Source organism: Drosophila mauritiana, chromosome 3L (assembly GCF_004382145.1).
Source record: "Drosophila mauritiana strain mau12 chromosome 3L, ASM438214v1, whole genome shotgun sequence".
NCBI classification, from domain to species: Eukaryota; Metazoa; Arthropoda; class Insecta; order Diptera; family Drosophilidae; genus Drosophila; species Drosophila mauritiana.
In genome coordinates, this window is record NC_046669.1 from 16,163,748 (window position 1) to 16,180,118 (window position 16,371).

The 16,371-nt window shown below is 46.0% G+C and overlaps 9 protein-coding genes across 12 annotated transcripts; 5 read left to right on the forward strand and 4 right to left on the reverse strand.

The window, feature by feature from the left end:
* Positions 1-776: 776 nt before the first annotated feature.
* Positions 777-2,117, forward strand: LOC117139632 (endothelial differentiation-related factor 1 homolog). The gene is given in 4 exon segments (XM_033302091.1): positions 777-898; positions 999-1,122; positions 1,347-1,507; positions 1,836-2,117. Coding segments are annotated over 3 exon segments (567 nt in total). The 5' UTR covers positions 777-898.
* Positions 2,118-2,985: 868 nt separating this feature from the next.
* Positions 2,986-6,391, reverse strand: LOC117139630 (nuclear RNA export factor 2). 2 transcript variants are annotated; one of them, XM_033302089.1, is made up of 8 exons: positions 6,054-6,391; positions 5,538-5,993; positions 5,348-5,485; positions 5,133-5,279; positions 4,972-5,073; positions 4,244-4,909; positions 3,779-4,111; positions 2,986-3,681 (listed from the first exon to the last, which is right to left on the reverse strand). In XM_033302089.1, the coding sequence occupies exons 1-8, from the start codon at positions 6,297-6,299 to the stop codon at positions 3,376-3,378; spliced, it is 2,394 nt and encodes a 797-aa protein (XP_033157980.1). In that variant the 5' UTR covers positions 6,300-6,391; the 3' UTR covers positions 2,986-3,375. The 2 variants fall into 2 exon arrangements, with proteins under 2 accessions (XP_033157980.1, XP_033157979.1); XM_033302088.1 differs by having other exon boundaries at positions 3,779-4,909.
* Positions 6,392-6,810: 419 nt separating this feature from the next.
* Positions 6,811-7,699, reverse strand: LOC117139631 (survival motor neuron protein). The gene has a single exon (XM_033302090.1). The coding sequence runs from the start codon at positions 7,591-7,593 to the stop codon at positions 6,913-6,915; it is 681 nt and encodes a 226-aa protein (XP_033157981.1). The 5' UTR covers positions 7,594-7,699; the 3' UTR covers positions 6,811-6,912.
* A 453-nt stretch (positions 7,700-8,152) lies between these two features.
* Positions 8,153-9,167, forward strand: LOC117139792 (26S proteasome non-ATPase regulatory subunit 8). Its single transcript, XM_033302406.1, has one exon. It carries the CDS (start codon positions 8,242-8,244, stop codon positions 9,034-9,036), a length of 795 nt encoding a protein of 264 aa, XP_033158297.1. The 5' UTR covers positions 8,153-8,241; the 3' UTR covers positions 9,037-9,167.
* A 257-nt stretch (positions 9,168-9,424) lies between these two features.
* LOC117139791 (cytochrome b-c1 complex subunit 2, mitochondrial) lies at positions 9,425-11,257 on the forward strand. Of its 2 annotated transcripts, none has more exons than XM_033302404.1 (4): positions 9,425-9,593; positions 9,735-9,871; positions 9,928-10,231; positions 10,334-11,257. In XM_033302404.1, exons 1-4 carry the CDS (start codon positions 9,549-9,551, stop codon positions 11,171-11,173), a joined length of 1,326 nt encoding a protein of 441 aa, XP_033158295.1. In that variant the 5' UTR covers positions 9,425-9,548; the 3' UTR covers positions 11,174-11,257. The 2 variants fall into 2 exon arrangements, with proteins under 2 accessions (XP_033158295.1, XP_033158296.1); XM_033302405.1 differs by having other exon boundaries at positions 9,426-9,593; positions 9,738-9,871.
* On the reverse strand, positions 11,256-12,236 carry LOC117139793 (syntaxin-8). The gene is made up of 2 exons (XM_033302408.1): positions 11,593-12,236; positions 11,256-11,539 (listed from the first exon to the last, which is right to left on the reverse strand). Exons 1-2 carry the CDS (start codon positions 12,128-12,130, stop codon positions 11,379-11,381), a joined length of 699 nt encoding a protein of 232 aa, XP_033158299.1. The 5' UTR covers positions 12,131-12,236; the 3' UTR covers positions 11,256-11,378.
* Positions 12,237-12,269: 33 nt separating this feature from the next.
* Positions 12,270-13,091, forward strand: LOC117139794. The gene is made up of 2 exons (XM_033302409.1): positions 12,270-12,383; positions 12,437-13,091. Exon 2 carries the CDS (start codon positions 12,519-12,521, stop codon positions 12,948-12,950), a length of 432 nt encoding a protein of 143 aa, XP_033158300.1. The 5' UTR covers positions 12,270-12,383; positions 12,437-12,518; the 3' UTR covers positions 12,951-13,091.
* A 659-nt stretch (positions 13,092-13,750) lies between these two features.
* On the forward strand, positions 13,751-15,334 carry LOC117141348 (polycomb group RING finger protein 3). The gene is made up of 4 exons (XM_033304753.1): positions 13,751-14,166; positions 14,229-14,381; positions 14,456-14,739; positions 14,853-15,334. Exons 1-4 carry the CDS (start codon positions 14,061-14,063, stop codon positions 14,976-14,978), a joined length of 669 nt encoding a protein of 222 aa, XP_033160644.1. The 5' UTR covers positions 13,751-14,060; the 3' UTR covers positions 14,979-15,334.
* On the reverse strand, positions 15,257-16,275 carry LOC117141347 (female-specific protein transformer). Of its 2 annotated transcripts, XM_033304751.1 has the most exons (3): positions 16,165-16,267; positions 15,552-15,916; positions 15,257-15,497 (listed from the first exon to the last, which is right to left on the reverse strand). In XM_033304751.1, exons 1-3 carry the CDS (start codon positions 16,202-16,204, stop codon positions 15,348-15,350), a joined length of 555 nt encoding a protein of 184 aa, XP_033160642.1. In that variant the 5' UTR covers positions 16,205-16,267; the 3' UTR covers positions 15,257-15,347. The 2 variants fall into 2 exon arrangements, with proteins under 2 accessions (XP_033160642.1, XP_033160643.1); XM_033304752.1 differs by lacking the exon at positions 15,257-15,497 and having other exon boundaries at positions 15,823-16,091; positions 16,165-16,275.
* Positions 16,276-16,371: the final 96 nt, after the last annotated feature.

Below are 16,371 nucleotides of genomic sequence, written 5' to 3' on the forward strand. Positions count from 1 at the left end.
TGGACTCGAACAATCTGTCTTTCTATGAAGATTGCTGCCTGAGTCGATAAGGGGATGACATTCTGAAGTGGCAACGATCCATTATTGACACTTGAAAGCCGAATAGTACGCAACTATGACGTTAGTCAAGGACTTACTTGCGTCACAAACCCAACATGAGTTGTTTTCAAACTTCAAAAGAACCCTTACAATGTTTCAACGTTTCCACTGAAATCTGGAAATTTATAATTGAAATTGTGGCATTCCCCTTGTCAACTTAGATAAAATCTCTTACGTTGTTTGGTTTATTAAAATATTAAACAAATCAACAGAAATTATTGTTTTCGACTTCAATATCCCTTGTATGTTTTGTACAAAAGGACAAATGCGATATAGTTATCATCATGAATACTATTTATTTAAAAATGTGCATAATAATACGTTTTCTCTTGTATAAAAATCTAGGAGCTAAGGGAAAATAAGAAAACTTAAAAATATACAACTTTTGAAATACCGCCTGCAAAAGTATCGATTTAAGTCATCGAGCGTTAACAAGGAAACAGCTGTTTTTGCTGATATCGAGTTACGATAGGCTTAAACGTTGCCAGTTTTTCAAAGTTTTACGTGGGAAGACCATTGAGGGAAATGCGAAATTTTAACAACAAAACAACAAATGTTTTTTTAATATGATTTAACTGTTGGAAAATTGCATATCTATTTTTAAGAACCGCTAATACTTTCCTAAATCGAAAGACTTTGAATCGCACTGTTGAAGCTTACGCGACAAACAAGATTTTTTAGTGCAAAATCAGGGCTGGTCGGGCCTATACCATCTGGTAACACTGAATTGAAGATAGTTCTGGAATTTCGTAGTTTTAATTAATAATAAAATCAGATTTAACAAAGCAAAGCAGCCAATGTGAGTTCTTTCAAACGCAGCAAGTCAACGAGGCGATTAGTTCGGCAGTTTTCACTCATAAATTTTAATTTTTCGTCTCCACCACAAATCGACGAAAAAGATGTCGGACTGGGACTCTGTGACTGTTCTGCGGAAGAAGGCACCCAAATCGTCGACCCTCAAGACGGAATCGGCGGTCAACCAGGCGCGCCGCCAAGGAGTCGCCGTGGATACCCAACAGAAGTGTGAGTGCCGGCCAAACATCTCGACCTCCTCCATTGATGAGTGACCCCCTTTTGCGACCACACCACTGTAGTCTAACCTAGAATCGCCTCCTGCTGCATTGCGTGGCAATTCAGTTGCTGGTTGGGTCAGCTTTTCGCCGATTTCACAATTGCAAGCAAACCTTTCACGCTGCCCGTGGGAAGTCCCCTCTAGTAATGTCACACTTCAAATCTTTTACGTACAGATGGTGCTGGCACCAACAAGCAGCATGTGACCACCAAGAACACTGCCAAACTGGACCGCGAGACCGAGGAGCTGCGCCACGACAAGATCCCTCTCGATGTGGGCAAGCTCATCCAGCAGGGACGACAGAGCAAGGGCCTCAGCCAAAAGGACCTGGCAACTGTAGGTTCAATGCACTTATTTCATTACATTGTAGTGAATAGATGATAGATGTTTTCCCTTTCAATAACTAGTATCAATGGTTTTTTATACCATTTAAAATCATGCTGTCACAAATATTTTGAATATCTCTAATGTATACAAAAAAACCTTATTGGAAGGCAGCTTTTCCTTTGGTTAGTTTTATATATTTACAATTCACTAGGTCACCAAACTATAAATATAGCATTGGTTAATCCAAAAATAGCTTTTCAAATCAGTTGTGCGTCTACAGTTCAATTTAATGACTTTGTTAAAAACGCCCACTTAACTCGAACTTCATCTATTTCAGAAAATCTGCGAAAAGCAGCAAGTGGTAACCGACTACGAGGCCGGTCGCGGTATTCCAAACAACTTGATTCTGGGTAAAATGGAACGCGTTCTTGGCATTAAGCTGCGCGGCAAGGAGCGCGGCCAACCAATAGCGCCTCCCGGTAAAAAGTGAGATGATGCTGCCGCGTCCGCCGCCAGTGGTGCTCCACACACGGCCACCTCAGCACGCAGTGCCCGGCAACAGAACCATCAACACCCGGATTCTGGAGGCTGGAGCACTGTAAGCGGCAGACGCAAATGAAGCATTATCGGGAGGCTGGAGAACCAAATCAAATCGGGTCCTACAGCAGCAGCTGCCGACGCAGCAAACACAGAAGCATACAAAACCGAAGATCTAACTAATCACCACTATGAGCGCCAATTTTGCAGTTTTATTTGTTTGTCCAAGCCAAGGGTTTAGCGACATTCGCAGCGCTTGCCACTTGTCACTACCTTTGCCGATAAATTAACCATTGTAATTACCCACAATACATACAGTCACACACGAGATGCACACAAGCCGGAAACGGAAGCGGAGACGGACGTGAAACGCAAAAGACTAATCTGATATTAACGCGCTCATAGCTTGGAGTAGTGTTATTCGTTCATTTTGGCATTAGAGTATGTTTTGAAACTTGATCTAAGTTATGGAATTAAAACCAAGACATAAAAAGCATGGAAAACACTCGAATTTCTTTCAATCTTTTTTTTTTACACCCAATCAGCCGTACACAATATTTGCATGAATGATCCATTAGCATTTAGCTAAATCCATTGAGCAGACACACATGATTAACTGACATATGAAAATCCTTAGAGCTTAGTCGGACTTTTCTCCTTTGTAATTTATCATGTAAGGCTCTTGAACTGTGCGTTTACTAATGCATTATACATATTATACAAAAACATATGCTAAATGTATTTAGAAACCTTTTCTAGTCTACAAAATATTTAAATAATTAAGCGATGGCATTTTCTCAATGTTTGTTTCCCACTGCCCAAACCCTATTCCTCCGCAGCTACGGATTCGAAGTCGAGGATATATAGCTCCCATACATGTGTAGAAAAGAGACTTCTCTTTGCAAGTGATTAACTCTTAATTATCAAATAAATGTTTTCGGCCATCTAAATTACTTTTTAATGGTAATCCAAGGTAGTTTTATTGGGATATCGCATTTGCATAATAGGTTCAGTATTTATAACGAAAGAGGAAACACATGTATTGAAAAACCAACAAAACAAGTAACTCTCGGATTACATGGAGGCACCACTTATTTTACAAAAGTATATGACTTCTAGAACCGATATCGGTTATATTCCTAATAATTTTCATTCCGTTCGATTCTCTTAATTTCATAAAGAAATAGGAACTAATATAAAATATTAAAACAATGTTTCTTTGTCTATTGCCTTTGTGATTATAAGTTTAAATTTTAGTGGAGATTGTTAATCGATTGCATTTAATTAGTTTTGGTTTAACTTTCGTCATAGATAAATATTTTCTATAGAGATCACATATTCTAGGCGAATGCTAGATCTGGGATCTCGTGATCAGCGTTCTTCTGTATGAACAATTTTAGGGCTCGCTCAAAGTCCCAATCGGCTTCCTCCACAATCGATGTGACCCAAGTGGAAATGAGGCCAGTTACCTCCTGAAAAAGCAGCAGTTTGTGATCCTTCACATCCAGGGAATCCTCTTCCACCTGACGTTCACTTAGATCCGGAAAATTTACACTGAAGGCATTTCGTATTGCAGTTTTCGATGGATTCGTTATGTGTAGACGTTCGTTGGCGATCTTTAGGCGACGAGCCCTCTTTCCCAAGCCCTAGATTGTTAAAAAATAATTTATATTCTATCATCATCATTCATTGTATCGTAAGCAAAAGCTTAAGTTAATCGCATCCAGCATTTTCTTAACTTACCAAGTTCGCCTCATCGAACGTGACCACAAACTGTCGGCTAAAGCCCAAAAGAACATCACCGATGTCCGTTCTGCCCCCGTGGCCGTTCCTCGTGCTAGGTGGCTCGTCCCGTAGCAAACCAGCCACATAGATAACCGCCCCCTTACCATCGTAGTGCATTACGTCCGTCTGCAGGGAGTGGAAGTCGTGGGTGACTCGTGGCAGTTGCAATAGGATTTCAACGATATATGTAGAGCCAATGAACACGCCATCGCTTGCCTTGGAATAGTCCTTGTTGCGCAGATTTCGTGCATGCTTATTGTACTTTGATAAACGCTGCAATATCTTTGGAGTCTGGTGATTTTGAACCACGTTGTAGTTACATGTTAGAGTAAAGATAGAGTTTTCAGAGTAATACTTGTACAGATTATGGCGAAACTCATCGTTTTCGAACTCCCGAAGATAGTTTTCAAGAAAGGCACCCACCAACTCATAGGCACCTGTATCGCAAAGAAAGTTCTTCTGCAACGACTGGCCAGGATTCGTCTGGAGGTCAACGCCATCCAAGGTGGTCAACTGTGGAAACACCTCCTTCACTGCCCTGACATATTCGCTGGGAAGTCTGTAGTTGCGACAGAGTTTATTTCCGTGAAGTACCAGGGACTTGAGAGGCAGGTTGCCCAGACTGTGGATGCTTGACAGATCCTGCACCCAGTTGTGACTGAGATCCACCGCTCGCAGGCACCCCATCATACCAAGGACATGGGCTCCATCCAGAACAAGGATCTTGTTGTGGCACAAGCGGATCTCTGAACAGGTGGTCATGAACTTCCGCGACGCTACCGACAGTACGTAGGTCAAGATCTTTGGCGAGCTTAGTGACACCATCACATCCTTTAGACATTCTCTGGAGTGAAACCGTTCGAGGTTAAGCATTCGGTTCTGTGCCACATAACATTGCGAGACAGCTTTCTGTATGCACTCCTCCGGATCGACATGATGCTGCTTGACGGTGCTCACATTCATACGCAGGTAGTAGCGAAAAATCCGATCACCAGTCGGAATTGTCATCTCTAGGTTGCAATTGTTTACCAGGTGTGCAATCTGATCAAAGCAATTGCGCACGAGGAAAACGTGCTCCGTGTTAATGTACTGGATAACATAGAATGTTATTGTTTGCAGGAATGTGATGGGAAGATAATGGACGGACTCACCTTGTAGTAGCAGGGATAAAAGTTGCTCAGGGTCGGATCCAGCCTAATAAAGAAAAAGTCAAAGAACACCTCCTGGTTAAATTCTTGAATGGGATCGGGTATCTATTAAAAAAAAATATGCATCAAATGTGATAATCCTAGGAATTACAGGGTAAACTTACAAAAAATGCATGCCAATGCTGGCTGTTCTCAAACTCGGGCAACTTCCACATGTTATTTGTGTCAATCCGCGCTCCATCCACTTCCAAATCGATCTCCACATCCAGAGGCGAAACGGACTTGTGCAGCATGTTGAAAGGCTTTCCATCCTGCGGAGTAGTTTTATGTCAGTAATATGGCGATATGTTAACATAAAGTCGACCTGGCGTGCACTTACCACCAACTCGAAGTTACTCTCCAGCGATTTAATGTTTGCCGGAAAGTTGGATATCTTTACAATGGGGTTGTTCTCCAAGAGCAGTTCTCTGGCCCTGAATTGTTCTAGAGCGCGGCACAAACGTTCGGCTGACTTGATCTGGAAAGGAACTTTTATATGGGGCTTATATATCCAGGAGGAGTCAACTCGCCTTGTTACTCCTCAAGTCGAGCAGGGCGTAGTCCACATTGGAGAGTAACGTTAAGGGCCGTATATCCCGAATGCGGTTGTTAGACAATATAAATCCGTTCAGCCGAAAGCGTTCATTATCATCATTGTGTATCACCTGGCACACGTTCATCAGGATGCTCGGATTGCCCAGGCTTACCACAAGGTTTTTGAACTCCGGATGACCCCCAAAGTTATCCAGATTAAGTAGTCCATCCACGCCGTCCCTTTGAATCAATTGTTTCATCAGTCTGGTGACCACCCGTGCGATGTGGAACGTTGGAGTTATCTGGTCCCTTCGGTACTGTGCTACGCCCAATTGAATACTGATGGGTATAGAGGCGCCTCCTTCCAGATTAATGGACAGTCGCTGTTTGAAGAGCTTGTCAATGGCCGCCTTGCAGTTCCTGGCCAGCATGGTATCCACGTTCTTCCCACGCTGAAAATTGTATGTAGTTTAAAACTCGGATGTCGGATGTTTGAGTTATGTGGAGGCCACCTGGTAGAACACCGGAAAGAAGTCCGCCCCGTCTGTGGCCTGGTATAAGGCATCCATGATGATCTGCTCCGGATTTGGAGAGTATTCCAGGCGGCCATTATGGTGCACTGCGATTTCGTTCCAATGGGTACCCGGAACACGATCGCCGTAGCTACTGCATTTGCTGAAGATCTTCGAATCTGGATAGTCCAGCTGGATGGGCACCGATCCATCGCCAAAGTCCAACACCCTCATCTGGTTCGACATTGCAAACGAACGAACGATTTATCTCTTATATTTTAAATCGTAAGCCTGCAAAAATAAAGGATGCATTTGGCAGTGTTGAATATGGACAGTTAAAAGGTCCTAACGCATTTTTCAGTTAGTTTGTTGATTAGGCAATACCGAAGACTGTGTACTCTTTTCATCATTATATCTTACTATTTATCAATATAATTTTTAAGCGACTGATTTTAAAACAGCTACACGATACGTAAAGTTAAAAAAATCTATTGCAGTGTAAGAAAGACTGCATACCAATCAAAAGAGCCGCTTTTTTTCTTTTCTGATTTGTATACTGCCAGCTAAAACATCGCCATTTTAAAACAATCTATCGAAGGGTATGAAAATTCCGTTATATCACAAACTCAACCGCTCGCTACGAAATGTGTCCAAGAACTGATTTTCTCAAGTGGCCATATTGAATGTCAACCTAAATTTCTGCCTGCCTCAGCATTTTTTTTCCCATTTATTTAGCAATTAAAACAAGATCCCACAATGACGATACTGGCTCTTTAACATAACAAATTTAATCGTTCTGTTCTCTTAATATCTACAAGTCTTTCGAAAAGATGAGATGTGATGATGAGATGAGATGGAATTACTTCTTGGGTGTCTTCTTCTTGGCGCTAGTGGTGCTGGCTTCTTTCTTTCCCTGATAGAGGCCCGTATAATAGCCGGACATGTACCAGGCGGTGAGCATGGCCACGAAGTCCTGTTCGGCGCCGTCGCCTTGTCCGGCAATCATGGGCGGTACTGGTGGCATAGGCGGCATAACCAGTCCGCCAGAGATCCTGCTCCTTCTGGATGACTTGGGAGTCTTTGAATGACTACCAGCGGAGGCCTTGGGGCGGCTCAACTGCTCGTCCTCATCCTTTTTGGCGACGAGGAACTGCTCGCGACGCACCCTCTTGCCCCAGGACGGCAGGAGGTCCACGAGCAACACCTCCTGCTCGTTCTCATAGCCCAAATAGCGGAGTACGCAGGTGCCCTTCTCCTCGTTAATAGACACCACAGCGCCCTCGTAGTCCACACCATCCACGTAGGTGGCCCTGGCGTAGTCGCCCACCTTGAAGGACACCGGTTCCGGGCTGGTAGCCCCACCAGTGGCCGAGATCTCGCCAGCTTCTTCCTCGGCTGCAGCTGCGTTCTCTTCCTCGCGCTTGTTGGTGGAATCGGCGAGGCGCCGGGCCAGAGCTTCGCGGGCCAGTCCCACCGACTCATCGTACGTCTTCACCAGCAGGGAGTCATCCCACGCCGCGGTGTTGGTCTCGTCGGACATCTCGGCTTTCTATCCTATATCCTATCAGGCAGATATCACGTTTTTAAAGGAAGAAACAAGTTTCGCTTTTATGCGAATTTGCTGTGTGTTGGAAAGCGCATGCGAATCAACACTTCACAGCACAGACCGAAACTATGAAACTATCGCTAAGAGGTAGGTATTCAAACTAATTCTGAGTATTCTATTATTATGAAAGCTAACGATGGTCAAGGAATATTTAAATTCAGTAAAGCTGAAAAAGTTTTCATACTTTGGGTCCAAAATTTACAATGCAATCAAAGTATTTCCAATGTAATTGGAGTGTAGTTTTGTTTTAATTGAAACCAGTCTTATTCTTGTACATTCCACTAAAAATACTTCATTGTGAAGTCACAAAGGAAATACAATACCCCTTGGATCAAATAATAAAGCTTTCAGCTGTAAACTGTTAAACTATATAGAGTTCGTCTAAAAAATGTATTTTTCAACATAAAGATACATTTAAATAATATTTCCAGCCCTACGATAACTTAACAACCGATAACTGTTCCGATAACGATTGTCCTATCGCTTTACCGACCCTACAACAATTACCATCTCTAAAAAAAAGCGAAAATCATCTTGGGAATCTGCAGAAAACATTTAAGCTTTAATATACCAATCTAAAGAATGGCCAACGTGGAATCACTGTACAAGGAACTGACCGCCGAATGGTCGAAGCGGCCACCAAACACCGTCAAATGCGGCCAACTGCTGGATCAACTAAAAGTGGCGCTCGTGAAGATGGCATTCCTGCCGACGGACGGAAACGACGCCCAGAGCTCCAAGAAGCAATTGATCCTGGCCAGGAGCGTGCTTGAGGTGGCCGTGGAGCATAGCGTGCTCAGCAAGGACCTGCTCGCCTTCGAACGCTACATGGCGCAGCTGAAGTGCTATTACTATGACTACGCCAAGATCATTGGCGAATCGGAGAGCAAGTATAAGCTGCTCGGGCTGAATCTGCTCTACCTCTTGTCCGGCAACCGGGTATCCGACTTTCACACAGAACTGGAGCTGCTCTCCGTGGACGTCATCCAGCATAATCAGTTTATTCGGCCCATCCTGGCGCTCGAGCAGTACATCATGGAGGGACGCTACAACAAGATCTTTCAGGCCAAGTCTACGGTGCCCGTCGAGGTGTATAGCTACTTTATGGATCTGCTGTTGGAAACGGTGCGCGATGAGATTGGTGCCTGCATCGAGAAGTCCTATGACAAGATCTCCGCCAGGGATGCAGCCAAGCGGCTCAACCTGCGCGTCCCCGACGAGATCAAGGCCTTCGGCGAGAAGCGCCAATGGAAACTGGAGGCTAGCGGCGACTACAGCTTCACGGACCGCAGCGTCAAACCCAAGGAGCTCCTGCCTTCCGTGGAACTCGCCGAGCAGGTGCTCAGCTACGCCCGGGACCTCGAGATGATAGTTTAAGTCGTAAAGCAGCCGTTGATAAACGACAGAGTAAGGTTAAGAAAACAGTTCTAACACGCTGGATACCACAATTTTTATAGTAATATGTAATTACATTGAAAACAACAAGAAATTAAAGCTAAAACTCCTAAGCCAGTAGTATATTATTTCTGCAAGCCTAGCAACAGTTTGAAATTTACGTTTCACGGATAATTTGGTAATAGTGACAATTTAAACTGACAGTTTTATACATTTTTCTGTGTGGATGTAACTGCTAAGGAAAAGCATTTGGTAAATTTGTTCACTTTGTCAAATTATTCAAGATCACGATATTTCGAAAATCCAGTGACTTGCTACAAGTCACAGCTGGGACTCGGTGTGACCGTTTTCGAGCGCATTGAAAAACTAGGGCTTAGTTGAACCCCGTGCGACGGCCACACTAGCGCGAACGACCGTAAAAATTTTCGCTCCGCGAATATTTGTAAAAAATTGCTTAGAAAGCAAATAGAAGAAATTATAGCATAATCCACGCCATGGCCTGTAACGCTAGTAAGACGTCGCTCCTGCGCGCCATCGCCGTAAGTCTCGACTTAACCAACAAATAGTTATGGCAGCGATTCTTCCCAGCGGAAGGCTCGTGTTACGTAAAACACCCCAAGTTGCCATCTAAACAATGTCGAATGTAACAAGAATTATAACAATTCCATAATGTTTCCCAGCAGAAACGAGGCTACGCCACCTGCCCGCGTCCCGTTGGCGACCTGTCCGCCGTGAACGTCAAGGTGCTGGAGAACAAACTGGTGGTAGCCACCGCCGATGCAACTCTTCCCGTTTCGCGCGTCTCTTTGGTGCTGGGGTGAGTCCACGGAGCAGTAGACAATCTCTTGGAGTATCCTAATCGACCAATTGCAGAGCTGGATCACGAAACGAGTCCTACGACATCCAGGGAGCCTCGCACCTGCTTCGTTTGGCCGGAGGACTGAGCACCCAGAACTCGTCCGCCTTCGCCATCGCCCGCAACATCCAGCAGGTGGGCGGTACCCTGACCACATGGGGCGATCGCGAGGTCGTCGGCTACACGGTGACCACCACAGCAGACAACGCCGAGACTGGACTGCGCTATCTCCAGGACCTGCTCCAGCCAGCCTTCAAGCCCTGGGAGTTGGTCGACAATGCCAAAACTGTGGTCAACCAGCTGAACGCCGTCTCCACGGAGGTGAGCTCACATGCCATTCATAATGGATCTAGAAGAGTCCTAGCTCCTTAATATAAATGCAACCAAATATCCCTGAATAACTCTTTGTTTTGTCCTTTACAGGAACGCGCCATTGAGCTCGTCCACAAGGCCGCCTTCCGCAACGGCCTGGGCAACTCAATCTACTCGCCCCGCTTCCAGTTGGGCAAGCTGTCCTCAGAGAGCCTGCTGCACTACGTGGCCCAGACCTTCGCCGCTGGCCGTGCCGCTGTCGTGGGCGTGGGAATCGACAACAACACGCTGGCCGGCTTTGCCCAGACCCTGCAGTTCCCTAGCGGCGGCGGCAAGGCTGCCTCTGCCAACTGGTATGGTGGAGATGCCCGCAAGGACACTACTGGTCACCGTGCAGTCGTCGCCGTTGCTGGACAGGGCGCCGCCGCATCAAACCACAAGGAAGCGCTGGCATTCGCCATCCTGGAGCAGGCGCTCGGAGCCAAGGCCGCCACCAAACGCGGCACTTCGGCTGGACTCTTTGGCGAGGCTGTCAACTGCGCCGGCGGCGTCGGAGCCTCTGTCAAGGCTGTGAATGCCAGCTACTCGGACGCTGGTCTGTTCGGTTTTGTGGTCTCCGCCGACTCCAAGGACATTGGCAAGACCGTGGAGTTCCTGGTGCGCGGCCTGAAGTCGGCTTCGGTGTCGGATAAGGATGTGGCCCGAGGCAAGGCTCTGCTGAAGGCGCGCATCATCTCGCGCTACTCGTCGGACGGTGGTCTGATTAAGGAGATCGGTCGCCAAGCGGCGCTCACCCGGAACGTGCTGGAGGCGGACGCCCTGCTTGGCGCCATCGATGGCATCTCGCAGTCGCAGGTCCAGGAGGCGGCCAAGAAGGTGGGCAGCTCCAAGCTGGCCGTCGGCGCCATCGGCCACCTGGCGAACGTGCCCTACGCCTCCGATTTGGCTTAAGTATATAAACACCTGTACATCTGTTAACCGTAATGTAACGACTAAATAAACCTGATCAAGGGGAACGATCCGCGAACGTAAATACTTATAAATTCTACTTTAATTGGTGTATACATAAATAATCAAACTTTGGGTTAACGACAGATAGACATTCCACGCAGGTCATTGTATAAAGTAGTATAACAACTGGAATGGATCGTGGGAGCTAGACGAAGATCACAACGATGATGGCGACGAACAAGGCTATGATGACGAGCCAGTAGCCCCAGGTACTGTCCCGCCGGTTAACCTGTCCAATGCTCTGTGTTTCCCGCTGCACACCCGTTTCCACACGGTCCATGGCATTGGCCAAGTTGTCAAGGATATCTACAAGGAGGTAGGGATTAGCATTGGCAGTGCAGGGACTGGGGAAAACTCACTGTTCTGGTCCTCCACCTCGTTGCCCAGCTGTGTGGCCAGTTGGCGCTGTCTGGACAATGTGGCTGATAGAACCTCGAGCCCTTCGTTCTGCTGCGCCAGCATCTCGGTCTTTTTCTGCTTCAGAGCCTCCACATCCAAAGCGGTGTTCCGCGAGGAATTGCTGTGACCCGGCCCGAGATCCTGATCCTGCCAAGCAGAGACGGATGCGGCCGGGACATTGGAGCGGCTGCTGTTTGCGAACTTCTCGCGGATCTCGCGCAGCTGCGAAGTGAGTCTGTCCCAGTCGATGCGGCGCTGCTGCAGCTCCTCCTCCGTGCTCGTCTCCCAGGTGATGGCGTTGTCCAGCACCACCTTGAGGTGCTTCACGTCCTTGGACAGTTGTTCAATTCCCGTCTGTATGCTGCTCGTCAGTTGGACGAACTGGCTCGTCTTCTGATTGAGCTGCTGCCGCTGGTTGAGGTACACCAGCAGCTGATGGCGCAGTCGCTCGCAGCCCTCGTACTCGATGTCCCAGGAATCGTGATCCACCAGCGCCATTTCTCTGCTTTTGCTACGAGTAATTATCAAAAACAGAAAACTACGCCTCCAGCAATCGAAGCAACAAAACAATAGCAGAGCAACAGCTGATAGCTAGTGGCAAAAAAGGAAGCGCGAGTAAGGTCACATTGCTTCTAAGTGATTGGAAATCATCATTAATGTTTGAACTTATTTAGATATTACTACATCTGTAGCTGAAGCTGGAAAAGTGCACTGCGTTTAATCCTTAACCCTTTATAAATTTACTACGCAGGTGCGTAGCTGGTGTAAACTATTTATTTACTTTAATGAATTATATAATTTAAGCTGGTCACTCGAAAATCGTCAAAATGATGTGAAGTATGATTATTCGGCCCGAATTCCTGAAACTACTTACAAAAATCAAGAAATGCTCTCCAAATTGCTTCCAATTCTGTTTCTGCAAGGTGGACGAAGAACGTATTCCTTGTGCTCGAAAGTCTACACCATCCCAACAAGTAACCACACCCTAACTGGCCAAGTTCTAAAGGTTCCAAACCTAAATTCGCAGAAGAGATGTTTTGGCACGCACATTGTTGTCCGGCAAAAGAGGGATCGGTTCTACACCGACATTGGCGAGCTCCGGGCTGAATTGGTATACTCCATCAGGGACGGTGTAATGACCATAAAAAGCACCAACGTCCCGGAGGAACTGGGCGGACACGGCATTGGGAAGCTACTGGCCAAGTCAGCACTGGACTACGCACTGCTGAATGGGCACTTCATTATTATAAGGTGCCGTTTTGTCCAGCACTACATCGACAAGTATGAGCCGCAATACGCCAAGTACATAATAAATTAGGGAATTGAAAACAAAACTTCAAAATTGTGAAAACAAGCAAACTAAACACAAATAAATCCCCCCCTTACTATGCACATAGATAACATATGTACATATGAACGATTATGTGCGAACAGATTTGTGGAATTAAAATAATTTAAATTGGCTTAACTCTACTCATTTTTCAATTATTTCAAAATTTCCAAACCGAAAGCTAAAAGATTATATTATTTGATGACGAAATTACGGAAACAAAGGTTTCCTATATAAGCTATTTTGTTATGCATCTAAGAACCAATTTTTTATAACCTCTTAGCTTGATGTTTTCGAACTTAAAAATATGTTAACTAGTTTTCCCAATATATTTCAAAAATGAGTTTAATTTTCAAATATACCAACTTGCATTGTGTGACCAACCTGAATTTAGCAATGGGCGTTGCCAGACTGCGGCCACCCACGCACATACGATAGTTGGGACCGGCCCGGCGCGGTGAACAAAGTCACGGTATCGATATGGTGACACGATTCACCCACACATGCATGCATTGGGCTACAATGGCTGTGACGCAAAGTGTGAAGAAACCACTGGGTTACAGTGAGCGCTATTTATGAATATATAGGAATCATGCTGCAGGATTTCATAAAAACAATATGGAATTGGTATGCGTGACTCATATTGCTTAACATTTGAAGAGCTACGCCAATTGTGTACTTGAAAAATCCAGAGTCTTTATGAGTTAAGTCGTTACTGCTCATGACATGCCGCCAAAGCGGTGACTTGTCACGGTGAAATAATCGCGACTAGTAGCAGGTACGCAACTATCGCCCATCGCTAGCTCACACGTACACACAATTTATTTAGTCGTGATTTCTATTTTATTTGATTCAAATTACAACCAAGAAGGAAAGAAATCGCGACCAAAATCTGCTGGCCACAATGCCGAGTGCCTGTACAACCGTGCGCGAGCATTCCCACTAATCGGAAGAGAGCGCGTCCGCCGTTTTGAGCGTTTTCCGCGCGGGAGTGGGAGATCGGAAAATCCGCAGCAGGCAAGCCATCGGTCGGTCCGCTGCAAAATAGGGATAAATAGGATATAGTAACGTAGTTCAGCACATAATCGGGGGGCCAGCATGGAGCGGCGCGTGAAGCTGAAGACGATCAATCCGCACATCACGTGCAAGATCTGCGGCGGCTACTTCATCGATGCCACCACGGTGACGGAGTGTCTGCACACATGTGAGTTGGTCCGGCATGGAACACTACCTGCCCAATAACAACAGTGTTTGCTGCAATTACAGTTTGCAAGAGTTGCCTGGTGAAGCACCTGGAGGAGAAGAAAACCTGCCCCACCTGCGACAACATCATCCATCAGTCCCATCCCCTGCAATACATCAGCTTCGATCGCACCATGCAGGACATTGTGTACAAACTGGTGCCGAAACTGCAAGAAGGTTGGCTCGAGCGTGTTATTATTATTATTATTTCTTCTACTAACTCACTCACACTCCAACACGAAACATTCCAGATGAATCGCGCCGGGAGCGGGACTTCTACAAGAGCAGGAACATGCCGTGCCCCAAGGATATCACGCAGAACCACGAGGACGACAACGAGAAGGTGATGGACGCCCACGCCGAGTCCGACTTCCATCGCCTGGACGAGCAGGTGAACGTGTGCCTGGAGTGCATTAGCAATAACTTCAAGAACCTGCAGAGGCGATTCATTCGCTGCAGCTCGCAGGCGACGATAACGCACCTCAAGAAGCTGGTGGCCAAGAAGATCCTCAACGGCATCGAAAAGTACAGAGAGGTGAGTTACTTGGCTTTCGGAACAGTAACTTCTCCCAGTGAAAGCTACGACTGGCTTAGTTACTTGTATACATGGCACATACTTATATGATAACCACACATCTTTTCTTTCAGATCGACATACTGTGCAACGAGGAGCTGCTCGGCAAGGATCACACGCTGAAGTTCGTCTACGTGACGCGCTGGCGCTTCCGGGATCCGCCGCTTCGGCTGCAGTTTCGTCCGCGGGTCGAGCTCTAACCACTGTTTTAGTATAATGCCACAACAAATGATCTATTTTTATAATTTATTGACAAAGCGTAAATATCGTAATTAGGAGAGTCGCTAGTGTTAGTCCCCCCGAAACCATGAGTGTATGTGTAAATGTGCATGTATAAAGTCGTAAATATATGGTTATCCCTCCTAGAATTAAGTAACTTCCTCTTCCTAACTCGTGTGACCCTTTTTTGCCGCCTTCTTTGCTGCATTTGCTCATGATTTAATCAACGTTCTCCGTTTGCAATATTTTATGTTCTCCATTTTTAGTTTGAAATATATATGTATTTATTATTTTAATGTACAAAACACACGAATGTAAATAAATTTGTAATTATGTCGAATGGCGTATGTTCAATATGGGGGGCGCCCCGCGTTTCTGTAGCCAAATCGCGGAGCTCCCATGAACGGCTGTCGCTGGTGATATCTGAAGGGGGCCGGTGGAAACGGCGGAGGACGTGGTAGCCGTTGGTATCCAAAACTTTGCTGCATGCCAGACATCCCCTGCATAATCGATTTAAGTTAGATTTATTTTTTTCAATACAAATAACTACTTACGTAGAAATCCTGTGGTGGCACTTGCACATAGTAGTTGATGATCTTTGGCGGTGGATTGTACCGATGCGGGCTCCTTTGACGGCGTCTTCGTTCACTGCTGCGACTTCGGCTACGATTGCGGCTCCTAGAGCGCTGACGATGCCTTCTGTGCCTGCTCCCACGGTCGGACGACTGGGATCTGGATCTGGAGCGAGTGCGTCTGGTGGATTGGTGCGCTCTTTGGCGCAGCCTTCTTATCCGATCCTGTTCTCGAACCTCGTCCGCAAAGTACGGAATCTTGTGCTCCTTCTTTCTGCTATCCCTCTCTCTAGTTCGGCCATGGTGTTCTCTTTCTCGCCAGGATCGCGACCTTGAGCCACGGGAATCTATGTGAAAAAAAAGTGGGGTTAGTCAATGCATCCAACACATAGTGTTTGGCGCATCGTCGGAGACGGAATCCACGTAATGCGCAGTTGAGGGTCCTATTGTCCTAGCTTCTCTTTCTCTGTCTGGTCGTGCAGCGTTCATTCTCATCCATTTCACATTTCACACAATATGACACTAGAAAAAAAACAACAAAAAGATGGCACTGGATCAGAATCTGATCAGATCGTTTATACTATATAGTGGGTACCTCGATGCTCGGTTCCACTGCTGTCGGCGTCCATTTTCATCGGAAAAGGCTGGAAATTAAATGATGCACTTTTCTCAGTGTGACCGTTTTCGGCTTGCACCTTGCAATGTGCCTGCCCACTCACTTTTTGACGAACTATCGCTAACATAAACGTTAGTTTTTGAAAATTCGAGAGCAACATATCAAAATTTAAAATTAACTCTTATA

What these genes read in the sequence shown, in the direction of transcription:
- LOC117139630 (XM_033302088.1), bottom strand. Translation starts at nt 6,299, where the DNA reads ATGTCGAACCAGATGAGGGTGTTGGACTTTGGCGATGGATCGGTGCCC. An exon ending in AGAGTAACTTCGAGTTGGTG is followed by an intron (nt 5,280 to 5,347) that starts GTAAGTGCACGC and finishes ACTACTCCGCAG; the next exon opens with GATGGAAAGCCTTTCAACAT. An exon ending in CGTTCGATGAGGCGAACTTG is followed by an intron (nt 3,682 to 3,778) that starts GTAAGTTAAGAA and finishes TTAACAATCTAG; the next exon opens with GGCTTGGGAAAGAGGGCTCG.
- LOC117139631 (XM_033302090.1), bottom strand. Translation starts at nt 7,593, where the DNA reads ATGTCCGACGAGACCAACACCGCGGCGTGGGATGACTCCCTGCTGGTG.
- LOC117139792 (XM_033302406.1), top strand. Translation starts at nt 8,242, where the DNA reads ATGGCCAACGTGGAATCACTGTACAAGGAACTGACCGCCGAATGGTCG.
- LOC117139791 (XM_033302404.1), top strand. Translation starts at nt 9,549, where the DNA reads ATGGCCTGTAACGCTAGTAAGACGTCGCTCCTGCGCGCCATCGCC. An exon ending in CGCTCCTGCGCGCCATCGCC is followed by an intron (nt 9,594 to 9,734) that starts GTAAGTCTCGAC and finishes AATGTTTCCCAG; the next exon opens with CAGAAACGAGGCTACGCCAC. An exon ending in CGCGTCTCTTTGGTGCTGGG is followed by an intron (nt 9,872 to 9,927) that starts GTGAGTCCACGG and finishes GACCAATTGCAG; the next exon opens with AGCTGGATCACGAAACGAGT.
- LOC117139793 (XM_033302408.1), bottom strand. Translation starts at nt 12,130, where the DNA reads ATGGCGCTGGTGGATCACGATTCCTGGGACATCGAGTACGAGGGCTGC. An exon ending in CGAGGTGGAGGACCAGAACA is followed by an intron (nt 11,540 to 11,592) that starts GTGAGTTTTCCC and finishes ACCTCCTTGTAG; the next exon opens with ATATCCTTGACAACTTGGCC.
- LOC117139794 (XM_033302409.1), top strand. Translation starts at nt 12,519, where the DNA reads ATGCTCTCCAAATTGCTTCCAATTCTGTTTCTGCAAGGTGGACGAAGA.
- LOC117141348 (XM_033304753.1), top strand. Translation starts at nt 14,061, where the DNA reads ATGGAGCGGCGCGTGAAGCTGAAGACGATCAATCCGCACATCACGTGC. An exon ending in GACGGAGTGTCTGCACACAT is followed by an intron (nt 14,167 to 14,228) that starts GTGAGTTGGTCC and finishes CTGCAATTACAG; the next exon opens with TTTGCAAGAGTTGCCTGGTG. An exon ending in GGTGCCGAAACTGCAAGAAG is followed by an intron (nt 14,382 to 14,455) that starts GTTGGCTCGAGC and finishes GAAACATTCCAG; the next exon opens with ATGAATCGCGCCGGGAGCGG.
- LOC117141347 (XM_033304751.1), bottom strand. Translation starts at nt 16,204, where the DNA reads ATGAAAATGGACGCCGACAGCAGTGGAACCGAGCATCGAG. An exon ending in CAGTGGAACCGAGCATCGAG is followed by an intron (nt 15,917 to 16,164) that starts GTACCCACTATA and finishes TTTTTCACATAG; the next exon opens with ATTCCCGTGGCTCAAGGTCG. An exon ending in TGCCACCACAGGATTTCTAC is followed by an intron (nt 15,498 to 15,551) that starts GTAAGTAGTTAT and finishes TCGATTATGCAG; the next exon opens with GGGATGTCTGGCATGCAGCA.